At 41.1% G+C, this 12,902-nt stretch overlaps 1 protein-coding gene across 3 annotated transcripts in view; it reads right to left on the bottom strand.

Annotated features, from left to right (window-relative positions):
* ITSN1 (intersectin 1) overlaps positions 1-12,902 on the bottom strand; it is a 248,394-nt gene that overhangs the window by 70,141 nt on the left and 165,351 nt on the right. For 2 of the 3 annotated variants that reach the window (XM_060098531.1, XM_060098530.1), the window contains exons 20-21: positions 4,102-4,349; positions 1,233-1,392 (exon numbers count right to left, since the gene is read on the bottom strand). In XM_060098531.1, coding sequence (XP_059954514.1) covers positions 1,233-1,392; positions 4,102-4,349 — 408 coding nt within the window. Of the gene's footprint in view, positions 1-1,232; positions 1,393-4,101; positions 4,350-12,006; positions 12,022-12,902 lie in introns of all 3 variants that reach the window. The other variant, XM_060098529.1, reaches the window with a different exon arrangement.

Consider the following 12,902-nt stretch of genomic DNA (forward strand, 5'->3'; position numbering starts at 1 on the left):
GTCTCTTTGCCCGGACCACCGCCTTTAATAATATGAGCACCACCACCCCCGCTTTCTGGAAACAGCCTTCAACTTCCTCTCATTTTCCTGGTCCTGAGCCCTCCTCCACCAGAGACACCACGGCTGAGCATGACCCTTGTGCCACCTGCTGAGCTGGGACAGATGCAAAGAAAAGGAACAGCTCCTCTCAGGAGCTGCCCTACTCCCAGGTCAGAGAAGACACACGCTCTGTGCAATTTCCATCTTCGTGCACGCTCTCTCCTTTGAAGAGCTCACTCATTTCCTGAGATCTGATCTACGTCCCAATTCCTGCCAGACCGAATGACCCGGCTGTCCCCCTCTCACCTTAAAATTAACACGTCTAAAACCCAACTTCTTCTCGCTAAAAATCAATTTCTCTTTCTGCCTTCCTTGTTCCCCTGTAAAGTCAAACCTTTTTCTCAGTCCCAGACCTTTCCTTTCCTTTTTGCTCCCACAGGCATTGGGGCTCCCCACTCTTCAACTGTTGTCAGTGCCCCCGTGTCCCCGACTCGAATCTTCCTGCACACACCACCCTCCACGTGAATCTGCCCGGAGCCTGTGCTCACTCTGGCTGTTCCCCGAGCAGAAACTGTCCCTGACCCCCAAATGCCTGCCAGATGTGCAATTTCGCTGTTTGGTTTGACTATTTATAGAAATTTCATTCCTTTATTAATTAAATAAACAAATAAAGGAATAAATTTCTTTATTTATTATCCTTTCAGAAATTACTTTGTTAGCAAGGAATTTAAGAGCTTCCCATTAATCTGTAATCGGTCTATCTTTTTGGATAAATATTCAGTGGTCTAGCCAAATGGACTGACCCACAACTTTCCTGAAACACTCTCTGACCTCCTACCTAAAGCCTCTCCTCACATTATTTTCTTTTTATCTTTTTATTTTATACTGGAGTATAGCTGATTAAAAGTGCTGTGATACCCTCACAGTATTTTCTGTCTGACATGCCAGTCCTCTCTGTTTCCTAATAAGCTCTTACCCACTGTTCAAGATGGAGTTCAAATGTCTGAACTCCATCCTCTGAACTGTCACTATTCCCTCTACTGGGAAAATGTGAACTGGATCCCGCCCTGCCAGCCGACCCAGATGCATATAATGAGGCTTTACTCCTAAATGACGTTGACAACAAGCATTGGCTGAATCTGTCCGCCCCACACAGGCACTCGAGGTCCTCCTGCCCCCATCGATGCTGTTACCTGGCCTAAAACAGGAGATGGAGAGGAGCCCGTGGCTGTGGCTGGAGTGAAGGCTGATCTCTGTCTCAACTGCCCGGCGCTCGGAACGGTGAGGGAGGGCTGGGCTGCCCATGCATCCCAGTTGTCGGTTTCTGGTTTCTCATTCGTGCTGGTGGGCCACCTGGAAGGTGAAGCGCACCACCGTGAGTGGCAAGGACTTCCCGATGCACCGGCGTTTCTCCCACCATAAACATACACCCAGGATGTGCATGGGGCTTGTTTAAGAGCAAGGAGGGGGGCAAGAGCACCGGACTTGGGTTTGGGTCTGACCGTCACACACTAGCGATGGATCTCAGGCAAATTCTAGTAGTTTCTCGGAATCTTGATTTCCTCGTTGATAAAATGGGAACAATATTGTGCCACTCTGGTTAGTTGTGAGGGTCACATGAAATACCACATAGAGAAACACTTTGCAATGAGAAAGCGCCAGAGAAACTTCCTCATGTGATCATTATCTTCATTTGTAATGACAATGCTAAATAAGCAAAAAAGAAGTTTCGCATCACATATGAAAACATGCCAGCTCAGCGGCTGGTGCTTAGTAATACCATCTCTCTGTCCCATCAACACACAGCAAGCACCAGGCCATGTGCTTGGATACCATGGTAACTACCAGTGGTATCCTTAGAGCAACGTGTTGTCCTGATATCGGGGATGGTTTTAATTTTGCAATTTTATAATTTTAAATAAACACATCTGTGTCAGTGCAGATTTAAATTCAATTGACTTTTTAAAAATCTTTATAAGACATAAACAAATCTGAAAATTAGAATATTTCCTTTGATAGACGGCACATCCTGATTCAGGGTTTGGAAAATAAGAAGCCTGGAATTATAGCAGGAGAGCTGCAGACCACACATTTATCGAGCAAGAGAGTAACACGGACTGGATCCACAGCAAAACAAAATCCTGGAAAACACAGCACCTGTCTTCTATTTTAGTGTAAGCTTTAGTTTCAAAAGTCAGAACTTTTCAATCAAAATCAAGACAGGGAATACAAACTACTATACACAAAATAGATAAGCAACAGGGATTTACTGTATAGCACAGGGAACTATATTTAATGTCATGTAATGACCTATAATGGAAAAGAATCTGAAAAAATATATACAGTAAGTCCCCTACATACGAACGAGTTCTGTTCCGAGAGCACATTCGAAAGTCCAACAAAGTTAGCCTAGGCACCCAACTAACACAATCGGCTCTATAGTACTGTACTGTAATAGGTTTATAATACTTTTCACACAAATAATACATAAAAAACAAACGTAAAAATATAGAAAACATTTTTAATCTTACAATATAATACCTTGAAAAGTACAGTACAGTACCAGCTACATTACTGCTGCTTTTACGCTTGCTTCCCGACATCCTGGGGTTGAAATAAAGATACTGTACTACTGTACTCTATACAGTACCGTACAGTAAAGTATACAAAAGCACAACCACGTGACAATGTACGCCAGACACGTGAACTGACTTATGTGACTGGACGTGCGAATGCACGTTCACGTCTTTGAAAGTTCGCAACTTGAAGGTTCGTATGAGGGGACTTACTGATATATAACTGAATCACTTTGCTGTACACCTGAAACTAACACAATATTATAAATCAACTATACTTCAATTAAGAAAAAAAAATCAAGAGAGGAGAATTTCAACTTGGTTTCCATCATGCTAATAAAAGACTACTTTTTAGCAGAGATTAGATAGGGAGGACCTTCTTTAGCACTTTCAACCATTTATGTGAAAATGTAAGTATGAAAAACTTGCTATTCCGGGCTTCCCTGGTGGCGCAGTGGTTGAGAGTCTGCCTGCCGATGCAGGGGACACGGGTTCGTGCCCCGGTCCGGGAAGATCCCACATGCCGCGGAGTGGCTGGGCCCGTGAGCCATGGCCGCTGAGCCTGCACGTCCGGAGCCTGTGCTCCGCAATGGGAGAGGCCACAACAGTGAGAGGCCCGCGTACCGCAAAAAAAAAAAAAAAAAAAGATAATACTTGCTATTCCTTACATCCTTCCCTCCACTTCCTCCTGCCTTTGGTCATCACTCACCTCTCTTTCCTCTATTTCCTCCACCTGGTCTTTCTCCAACATTACGCCCTGACTCCCTGCCTTCAATTTGTTTCTTCTGAAAGATGATCAGACTTGAAAACAAATTAAAAACACTTCTTACATCCCTCTTACTTGAATGCCAGTATAAAATATTTTTAGACTACTGCACACCTAGACCAGTCCTATAACTGGAAGCGTGGACAGCGGCTTCATCTCTCCTTTCAAACCTCTGCTTACACACTGTTTTTAATGCCATTTCCTGATGACCAAAGGCATAGCACGAACAGCGGCCAAGAGTACACATCTCTTCGCTCTGCTGTACGTTTGTACGGGACTGATGAAAGAGAAAAGCTTCACAGGAAACAGCTTTCTATCTTATTCAAAACCACGTGACTAAATTCAATTTCTGTTTCTGTCCAGCAAAAAAAAAAAAAGTGCTATTTCCGTGCAGGAAATGACTCTAAATATTTGCTGTCATGGGCGTCAAGCCCATTATTAGGAAACTGTATTTCTCCATTTCTTTCACAAGAATGTAAGATACAGACAAATTATTGAACGAAAACAAGGGTCATAGGCTTAACTTTATCCCAGGGCAAATCATTGTTGAGCAATGATATAATTAAATCCAGGTCAGGGAATGCAATCCACAATGTGCCGGAAGACCAGAGAAAGTGGCCATGAAAATTACTCAGAGGTACAACCCAAGACTATAACAACACTTAAAAGATCACTAAGCTGGGATTTCAAAAATCATCAGAAGTAGCATCCTACACATACGTGGAGCTGAAGTCGGCCCAGTTGTTGGGGGTCGCGGAGGGCTCTGCAGAGGTCACCGCGGAAGGAGCAGGGGTCTCACGTACAGCCAGTTTGGGTGCAGGGGTGGAGGCAGCATTAGTCACTGGTTTGACTGGGGCAGGAACCTCGTTTTCTGGGATTTTCTCTGCGTAGTTTGCAGGGAACCATCCTGTCTTTCCTTTTAATTCTCCTCCAAGCCAACCCGGTTCTCCAGTTTGGCTTTCATCCACCTGCAGGAAAGTCATAAAGTTTAATTCAGTGGAACTAAATCAACCCCTAAAGACACCAAACACTCTACCAGAACAAAGCCCCCGCCTCTGACCCGGTCAGACTAACACACGGCACAGACATTTCTTCACTTTATTCTTAGTCTAAGAGTCTGGAAAAATGGTCTCTAAACTTTAACTCTGAAGAAACAGTAGGTGCTATAATTCAAGTTTTTAGTCTTTTGTGCCTGTTTAGCTTTTTCTTTTCCCCCTAATAATAGCAGTTAAGACCAATAAGGAATCCTAATAAAGCCTACAGTTTAAATTTTTAGAGCTACTTTGAATTAGAAAGTGATATGACAGACTTCATCGCTCAGGAAGTCATGTAATTATTATTATTATTATTATTTTTATTATTTTTTGCGGTACGTGGGCCTCTCACTGTTGTGGCCTCTCCCGTTGTGGAGCACAGGCTCCGGATGCACAGGTTCAGCGGCCATGGCTCATGGGCCCAGCCGCTCCATGGCATGTGGGATCTTCCCGGACTGGGGCACGAACCCATGTCCCCTGCATCGGCAGGCGGACTCTCAACCACTGCGCCACCAGGGAAGCCCTCATGTAATTATTAAAAATAATTTGACTTAGGTTTATTATTTAAAATTGAAAGCAAAGGGTACAATCAATATGAATTTAGCACTCTAAAAAAAAATCTCTAAACTAAGCAGTACTTATTTAGCACAGGGACAAGAAGATTAAAAACAGAGCCTTAGACGGTTTCTACAGCAAGTAAAACTGGCTGCTGTGTTTAGTTATTTAAAAGCTCCACAGATACATGACGAGAAAATTAAGGAAATGATTATTTACAGCAACAATTAATTTTATTAAAGTCCTAGAGTTTTCTTTTGCATAAATTTCACTTTACTGTTCACAAACATGCACATGAGAATATAAAATTCTGCTGTTAAAAAATTTCAGAGGAGATTTATTAAACCTGTGTTTTTAATGTTTGCATTTTATTTTAATTCTTACCAAAAGGATTAGAGTCAAAATCACCAGAATGATTCTACTTATCTTTAGGAGTTACCCTCACTATTTTATGAGCAACAGGAGATCAATTTGAGGACAATTACATTCACTAGTAGGAAATTATTTTCATTACAATAAGTCAAATAAGGTTCTGTCAGAGACCTTATCCTATTTTTATTGCATAATATACTGCCTAAGGAGTAATACATTGGACCTTAATGTTGCTTTTTCGAAATCACAGAAATGAGTATGTAGGGTCTTAACAATGATTTTGGAAAAAGTGGCAAAAATACCAGTTTTCTAACCCATTCAAATATTCAGTTAAAAAAAACCAAACAAACCCCAAAGCAAATGACTAAGGACCAAACATCTGTTTGTATTTAGTGTAGAGTAATATGGTATAATGTTTATTAGCTTATTTGAATTAAAAAAAAATGCCTGGGGTAGGGGTGGAGAAAGTAGAATACAGGACTTCCTACTTAATTCTGCATGTTATTTATAAAATATTCAGTCCGTAGGAGAGCTTCCTTGCTGCTCTACCTTAGGAACCCTATTGTCATGGGTAAAAGCAGTTTTTAAAAGCTGAGAATTCTCCAAAAAGGAGTTCCCCGAGATAGCAACGCTGCTTCCAAAGGTTCTATTTTTGGCTTTACAGTTCCGGTGCTAACACTTGTATCAATGTGAGCACGTGGCCACTTCTCATTCAGCTGCCCCCGCATTGTTTTCTTCTTTCTTTCCTTTTCCTGGGCAGCCCAAACTGTTTCTCCAGATGAGGATTTAAGGTGACATTCTTTTCCCCACTTGGATCTTATTTTCTGCTGAACTCAAATGGCTAGATGCCTTTTCTCTCTTGTTTGCATTTATTGGTGATATTATGACGCACTTTAACTTTAGAGCTGTTTTGCACTGGAAACACAGCTGTTTCTAGGTCAGCCTGAGCCAGGGCCTCCCCAGCTTCTCAGCGGGTTAAACAGCCCAGTTCCTGCCCCCTCCACACATCCCAGGACCAGAGGTAAGGTCTGGCAGCAGTGAGTGAGGACCTGGAGCCAGACACAATCGCTTCGCCTCAAGACTGCAAAGTGGGGCTTCCCTGGTGGCGCAGTGGTTACGGATCTGCCTGCCACTGCAGGGGACACAGGTTTGAGCCCTGATCTAGGAAGATCCCACACGCCGTGGAGCAACTAAGCCCCTGCGCCACAACTACTGAGCCTGTGCTCTAGAGCCCATGAGCCACAACTACTGAGCCCGCGCGCCTACAGCCCATGCTCTGCAACAAGAGAAGCCACCGCAATCAGAAGCCTGCGCACCATAACGAAGACACACGCAGCCTAAATTAAAAAAAAAAAAAAAAAAAAAGACTGCAAAGTGTCATGATTAAGAATAGGGCTCTGCAATTAGCCTGCCTCAGTTTTAACACCACTTCTATATTATTAGCTGGTTGACTTTGGGCAAAGTGTAATCTCTTGGTGCCTTGGTTTCTTCATCTGTAAAATGAAGGGTAATACCAGTACCTGTTTTATAATAGTTGTGGTAAAGAATGATAAGTATCTAGAACACTGCCTGGCATATGAGACGTGCTTCATGACAGATTTTCTAAAGCCACCTCTCCTGTTGTCCAGCTCTGACTGTACTGCAGTTCTCTTTTGCCCTGTTCTAAAAGCCTGGACTCTATCTGACACTGTTTACTTTAGGTAACCAGAGATTTCTGGTTCTCTACGGGGAGTTCCCTGCTCTAGAAACCTGTCTAGCACCTTAGGCCCTCGGGGTTGGCCTTCCTATCTTCCTGTAGGGGCTGGAATGTGATCCCTGATCACGACCTATCAAACTCCTACTGGTCTAAGCTAGCTGGACCTCCCTGAATGCCAGCTGCTTTACTTAATTATGTCCTGTGACCCACTGTCATTCCCTTGAGACATGGGTCTTACCTGGTTAACCAGACTTTTGGTTGACATCTGGAATTGGATCTGAAGCCCTGAGGAAATGTTCCACCCTATGGGCAGGTCTAGCTCACACCCTAGTTAATCACACCCAGCCTTGTCCCCTGATATGACAGAAAGCAGGCTTCACCACTGAAAGGTGTTTGTGTGTACTCAGGAAGGGGAGAGGGAGCCCTATCAGCTCCTCATCCCTGCAGATAAGAGTTTCCGCCATCCTTGAGGGCAACAGTGAAATCAGTTTCACTTTAAACCAAGGAAATCCATCCGTCAACTTGAACAAACAATAATCTCAATTAGTTTGATCTATTCTTATATGAATCCATTAATTTTAATGAGTAATTAAATTTTAATTTTAAGGTTCAGAGGTTATAATAAAAATTCCCTCCTAACATTAAATTAAATTAACCACTTAGAAAAAGCATAAGGGGTCTCATATGAAAATGAGAAATATTCCTTCCCGGATTTGAAAAGCTTTACTCAAAATGCCAATCCCCTTGTGGAAAAACGGGACAGAAAATTAGGATAGGATAAGCAAAGTCAAGCACACAGACTTCTTTGTAATGTGGCTGGCTATAATGTGGACTTATACACACATAGGGTAGATTCATCTATCGGTGGCTGTAAGTCAGGGGGATTTTGATATTAACAATATTGGTCTTTTTAAAAAAATAATTAATTAATTAATATTTATTTTTGGCTGCGTTGGGTCTTCGTTGCTGCGCATGGGCTTTCTTTAGTTGCGGCGAGCGGGGGCTACTCTTCATTGTGGTGCGTGGGCTTCTCATTGTGGTGGCTTCTCTTGTTGCGGAGCACGGGCTCTAGGCACTGCAGGCTTCAGTAGTTGTGGCTCGCAGGCTCGGTAGTTGTGGCTGGTGGGCTCTAGAGCGCAGGCTCAGTAGTTGTGGCGCACGGGTTTAGTTGCTCCGCAGCATGTGGGATCTTCCCGGGTCAGGGCTCGAACCTGTGTCCCCTGCATTGGCAGGCAGATTCTTCACCACTGCACCACCAGGGAAGCCCAACAATATTGGTCTTAATACAATTTCATTTAATCAGCCCCACAGAAACACCTCAGAGCATTTGGGGTCATTCTAGTGAAACATCAAAGTGGGAAGCACAAACTCCAAATGTTGCTTAAATGTCTGGGAATATGTTACAGATCTAGTCTATGAACTGTTAATAATTATGCACTGCACACTGTAGGGCATTGATGCAACAGTCAAATGCACACAGCATATCAGGTTCAAGTACACGTGGCTGAAACCCAATAATATATTTCTTTTCTCAATGTTCATACGCTTCATGACCGCCATCTTCATGGTGATGCTAAGATTTTTAAAGCCTCTGACCTTGTCACAAAGAAGGGTAACAGAAATTCCCTCTCCCCTCACAAGCAGGACAAAGGGCATGGAGAGCAAACAGGTTTAAACTGTGTACCAACTTAGACCCACCGGTGCAGCTGCCTGGGATGTGCTGCAGAACATGGGGAGAAGCACATGTTTCGTACATTTGCTAGTTTGGAAATAAAAGGTTTCCCCCTAAACTCCTGGATGAGGATATTAAAACTGTTTTCTAAAGCGCTAATCTAGAGGTTGGCAAAATTTTCCTCGCAGCGAATGAACTCTGCAGCTGTAGCACAAAAGCAGCTGTAAGCAATATGTAAATGAACACGCCTGAATGTGTTCCAGTAAAACTTTATTACAAAAGAGGCACGGGCTGGATATGGTCCACCCCTGGAATCAGGTGTGTGCTGATCCCTCAACACAGCAATGGCTCAGATGTTAAGATTAAGGAAATCTAAGAAAGGCAGGAAATAAAAGGTACTGACTACATTGAAAAAAAAACAAACAAAACAAAAACCCCAAAACAATTCTCCATCAAGAAAAGAAAAGGAAAAAAGAATGAGTTTAAATTGTTACAAAAGAAACACTAAATTAGAAGATAAACAACTTTCTGAATGAATTGACTGGTCAATGACTGACAGCCCCTAAAGAAGTCTCCTTTTTTGGATATCTCTAGGAAGAGGATATTTTCCAGAATGACTTGGGATTAGTCCCGACAGAAAAGAGATTAGGTTAGATCAGTGGTTCCCTAAACTGACTTCCTGATAGAACCACCTGGACAAGATTCTGAATCCTAAATATGGATGAAAAGTTCCCACAGTCTCTTGGGGTGAGCCCTGGATTGGTTGTGGGTTTTTTTTTTAAGGTCCCTGAGCAGGATTGATGCACTCAGCCCTGTACCATTTAAAACCAGCTGAGTAGATGATCAGCCTGTTTTCTTAAGATAAACTTCAACAAAACGGCAGTGAGCAGAGGTGCTCCAATTTCTTTTTTTTTCTGGCCGTGTGGCATGTGGGATCTTAGTTCCCGACCAGGGATCGAATCTGCGCCTCCTGCATTGGAAGTGTGGAGTCTTAACCTCTGGACTGCCAGGGAAGTCCCTAATCTCTTACGCTATTCCAATACATTGTGGATGTCAAATTGGACTTATTCACCCTCCAGGTATTGGGACCTCCAGATCAGAAGACAGGCCATAGATTTTCAAAGTGTCTAAGCCTTAGCTGTGCAGGTAAAACTCAATTAAGATGTTTCCATTCAGAAGGCTTCCTTGAGCACCTTAGTTCACTCTGATTTCTTTCCTCTTTTACATACCTAGCAGTGAGTGAGCATTCATTGGGAACTTCATCACACAATGGCCTTTTCATGTGTTTCTCCCTATTTTTCTAAAGAGGTTTTAAACATATGAATGGTAGAATTATCTTATATATTTTTGTATTATCAACAACATTTAGAACAGGACTATACATAAAATACCACTTTCATTTTTGTTAATCATGAAAAAATATTTTTGGAGAAAATTGCACTGATAATCAAGTTTTTTTTAACAGCAAAATATTTTTTAAAGCCCCCTCCAAGACTGCCTACATTAAAACAGAAAACGTTGCTAGACTTCTAAAATCTAACAGGTATAGTTAGCTACTTTTCAAAGAAGTTTGAGAAATCTGAGAAGCCGATGAGTACTGTGCCCACAAAAGTAAGTGAACTCCTGATTATTCAACCAAGGGAGATTGCTAGGAATGTTCTATTGCGTATTTTTCACGATTGTGTTTCTCAACTGCAAACTTCATGAAATAAAAAAATTGCTACTATTACATGTCCATTTCCACTTGTTGGGTACCGATTGTTAGCCTCACAAACATAATACAGTAGAATGCCATTTGAGGTGTCTTGCTGCATTTTGTGGTACAAAATGAAGACACCACCGCTGTCCCCTCAGCAAGAGAATACAGTATGCCTCACAGCACAGCCCCTTCGTTAACATATGTGGGATGTCTGAGATAAAATTAACACCATTCCAGGCCTGGGGAGACATTCTCTGTTAATAGTTGTCGAAGTTGGATTTATCTTTAGTGTTTCAGTAAAAATTACAAATGTTAATACATTTGTAAACATGAATATAGAAGTACATAGAATTAAACATGAAAGACACCTCTCTAACTGCCCAGTGGTAACCACTGTGAACAGTCTGATGCCTATACCGCGAGACTGTAAACGATATACGTAAAAACATTCATACACACACACACAGCTTTCTATTTAACCAAATACAATTATGCTCTACATATTGTTTCTGCTTTTTTACTACAGTTTATTTGTATATGTAGATCTGTGTAATTTTTAAAAACATCTTCATTATATTTATTGTTTAGCTATATCACAATTTATTTAAACTATTCCCTTACTGATGGATAGTGGGCTGTTCCTTGTTTGCTTTTACCAACAATGCTGCAGTGAACATCCATGGACACGTTTATTTGTGCACTTGCTAAAAACAGCTTAGAGGAGGGAGAGTAACAGAATTCCTAGGTCAAGGGGAATGAGAATTTTAAATTTGAATAGGTATTGTCAAATTGCCCTCCAAATGGCTTAGCCAATTCATACAACCATGCTGACGATGTATATTGTATCCACTTTCCTACACTCTTGACAAAGCTTAATATTATCAAACTCTTAAACTTGTTCACCAGAGAGATGAAAAATGCTATCTCATTTTTAAAATTTGCATTTTCCTAATCACCAAAGAAAGAAGCAGCTTTTTGTATTTTTTTAAAATCATTTACTTTTCTTCATCTGTATATGTCTCTTTATATCCTCAGCCAACTTTTTAAAGCTGTGGGTTTCTTTCATATTAACTTTTCAGAGTCTATATAATATGGATAGTGACCCTTTGTCTCCTATGTATTTTGCAATCTACAGGATTTAATTTTTTAATATTGTCAAATCTGTCCATTTTTGTCATTGATGGCTTCTAGTTTTAACTCAGAAAGGCATTTCTTAGAAAACTATTCCAATATTCTCCTTAAAAAGAAAAGAAAAAAAAAAGCCTTTTAAAAAAGAATTTTAACTTTTAAGTTTAACCTACTTGGAACTTATTTTTGTCCATGATCTGAGACAGAGACTTGACCTAATAATTTGCTAATACGGAAACTTCAAGTTAGTCCTTACATGGAATTTAGCAAACAGAAACCTGGTAACACAAACTTTCACACCTTTTTCTTCATTTTCTATTTTAAGCACAACCTACTACACAAACTCAAAACATCTTTTTACTGCCACGACAACACCCAAAGATATGTGTACTTACACAGAATTAAACTGATTTAAGAGAACAAAACATTTAATAAGATGCAGACTTCCTGACAGTCACAAGGCACTCACCCATTCCCCTTTAACCTCCACCAGGAAAGCAAAGGTTTGAAAGCAAGGCAAAATACATGTTTAATGAAATGTTTCATTCTCATTGTATATCTACACTCTATTCTTCTAGTGTGACTGGTGCTTAACTAGTCAGTTTGAGGAAAAGGACTCAGTACCATTGTAACAAGACTATGTTTCAAAAAAAATAGCAATATATACTCATTAAAATATAGATCATCTGTAACATTTCCTTATCGTAATATTTGGTAACACTTCCTTATCTCAGGAAGAGAACATTACTTTTCTGCACCTTGTGTTGCAACAAAATCCAGTTTCAAATATGTTAGGCTTTTTTTTTTTTCTTAAAGCAGTATAAAAATCAACTTTGTAATGAGGTCTTCTCTGCTATGGCACTGTACCTTCATAATGTTTAGATTCCTGCTATTGCATGGTATTTAGATAATTTCCAATTTATCTGCTTTAAAAGGCACAAGATATTTCAAAGACTAGGCAGGAGGAATAAAGCAGCCTCAGGCCATTAGGAAAAAGAAGATGGGGAAGAAGCTGCGAAACACTCCGCCCAGGTCACCATTCACGTGCAGTGTGTTGCGTCCACACTTGAGAGAAACCAGCAGTTCTTTCTGTAAAGAATGAGTGAGGCTGGCGCCCAGGCATTCAAAACCCTGTGCTGAATGAAGGCAGGGAGATTACTGGAAGAGGGTTTCGTTATCGTTAGGGGGATCTTGACTTTGAAAAATTCTGGAGCACTGGGCACGACTCCCTTATTTCCAGCCCATAAGAACTAGAGAAAAAGCTATCAGAAAATACGGGGAGAAGGGATTGAGTTCTTTGAGGACCAAACACACTGTTCTTTCTATATATTTTGGCCCATGAAAGATCACATACTCTAAATACAG

This window comes from Mesoplodon densirostris, chromosome 5 (assembly GCF_025265405.1).
Source record: "Mesoplodon densirostris isolate mMesDen1 chromosome 5, mMesDen1 primary haplotype, whole genome shotgun sequence".
Taxonomy (NCBI): domain Eukaryota; kingdom Metazoa; phylum Chordata; class Mammalia; order Artiodactyla; family Ziphiidae; genus Mesoplodon; species Mesoplodon densirostris.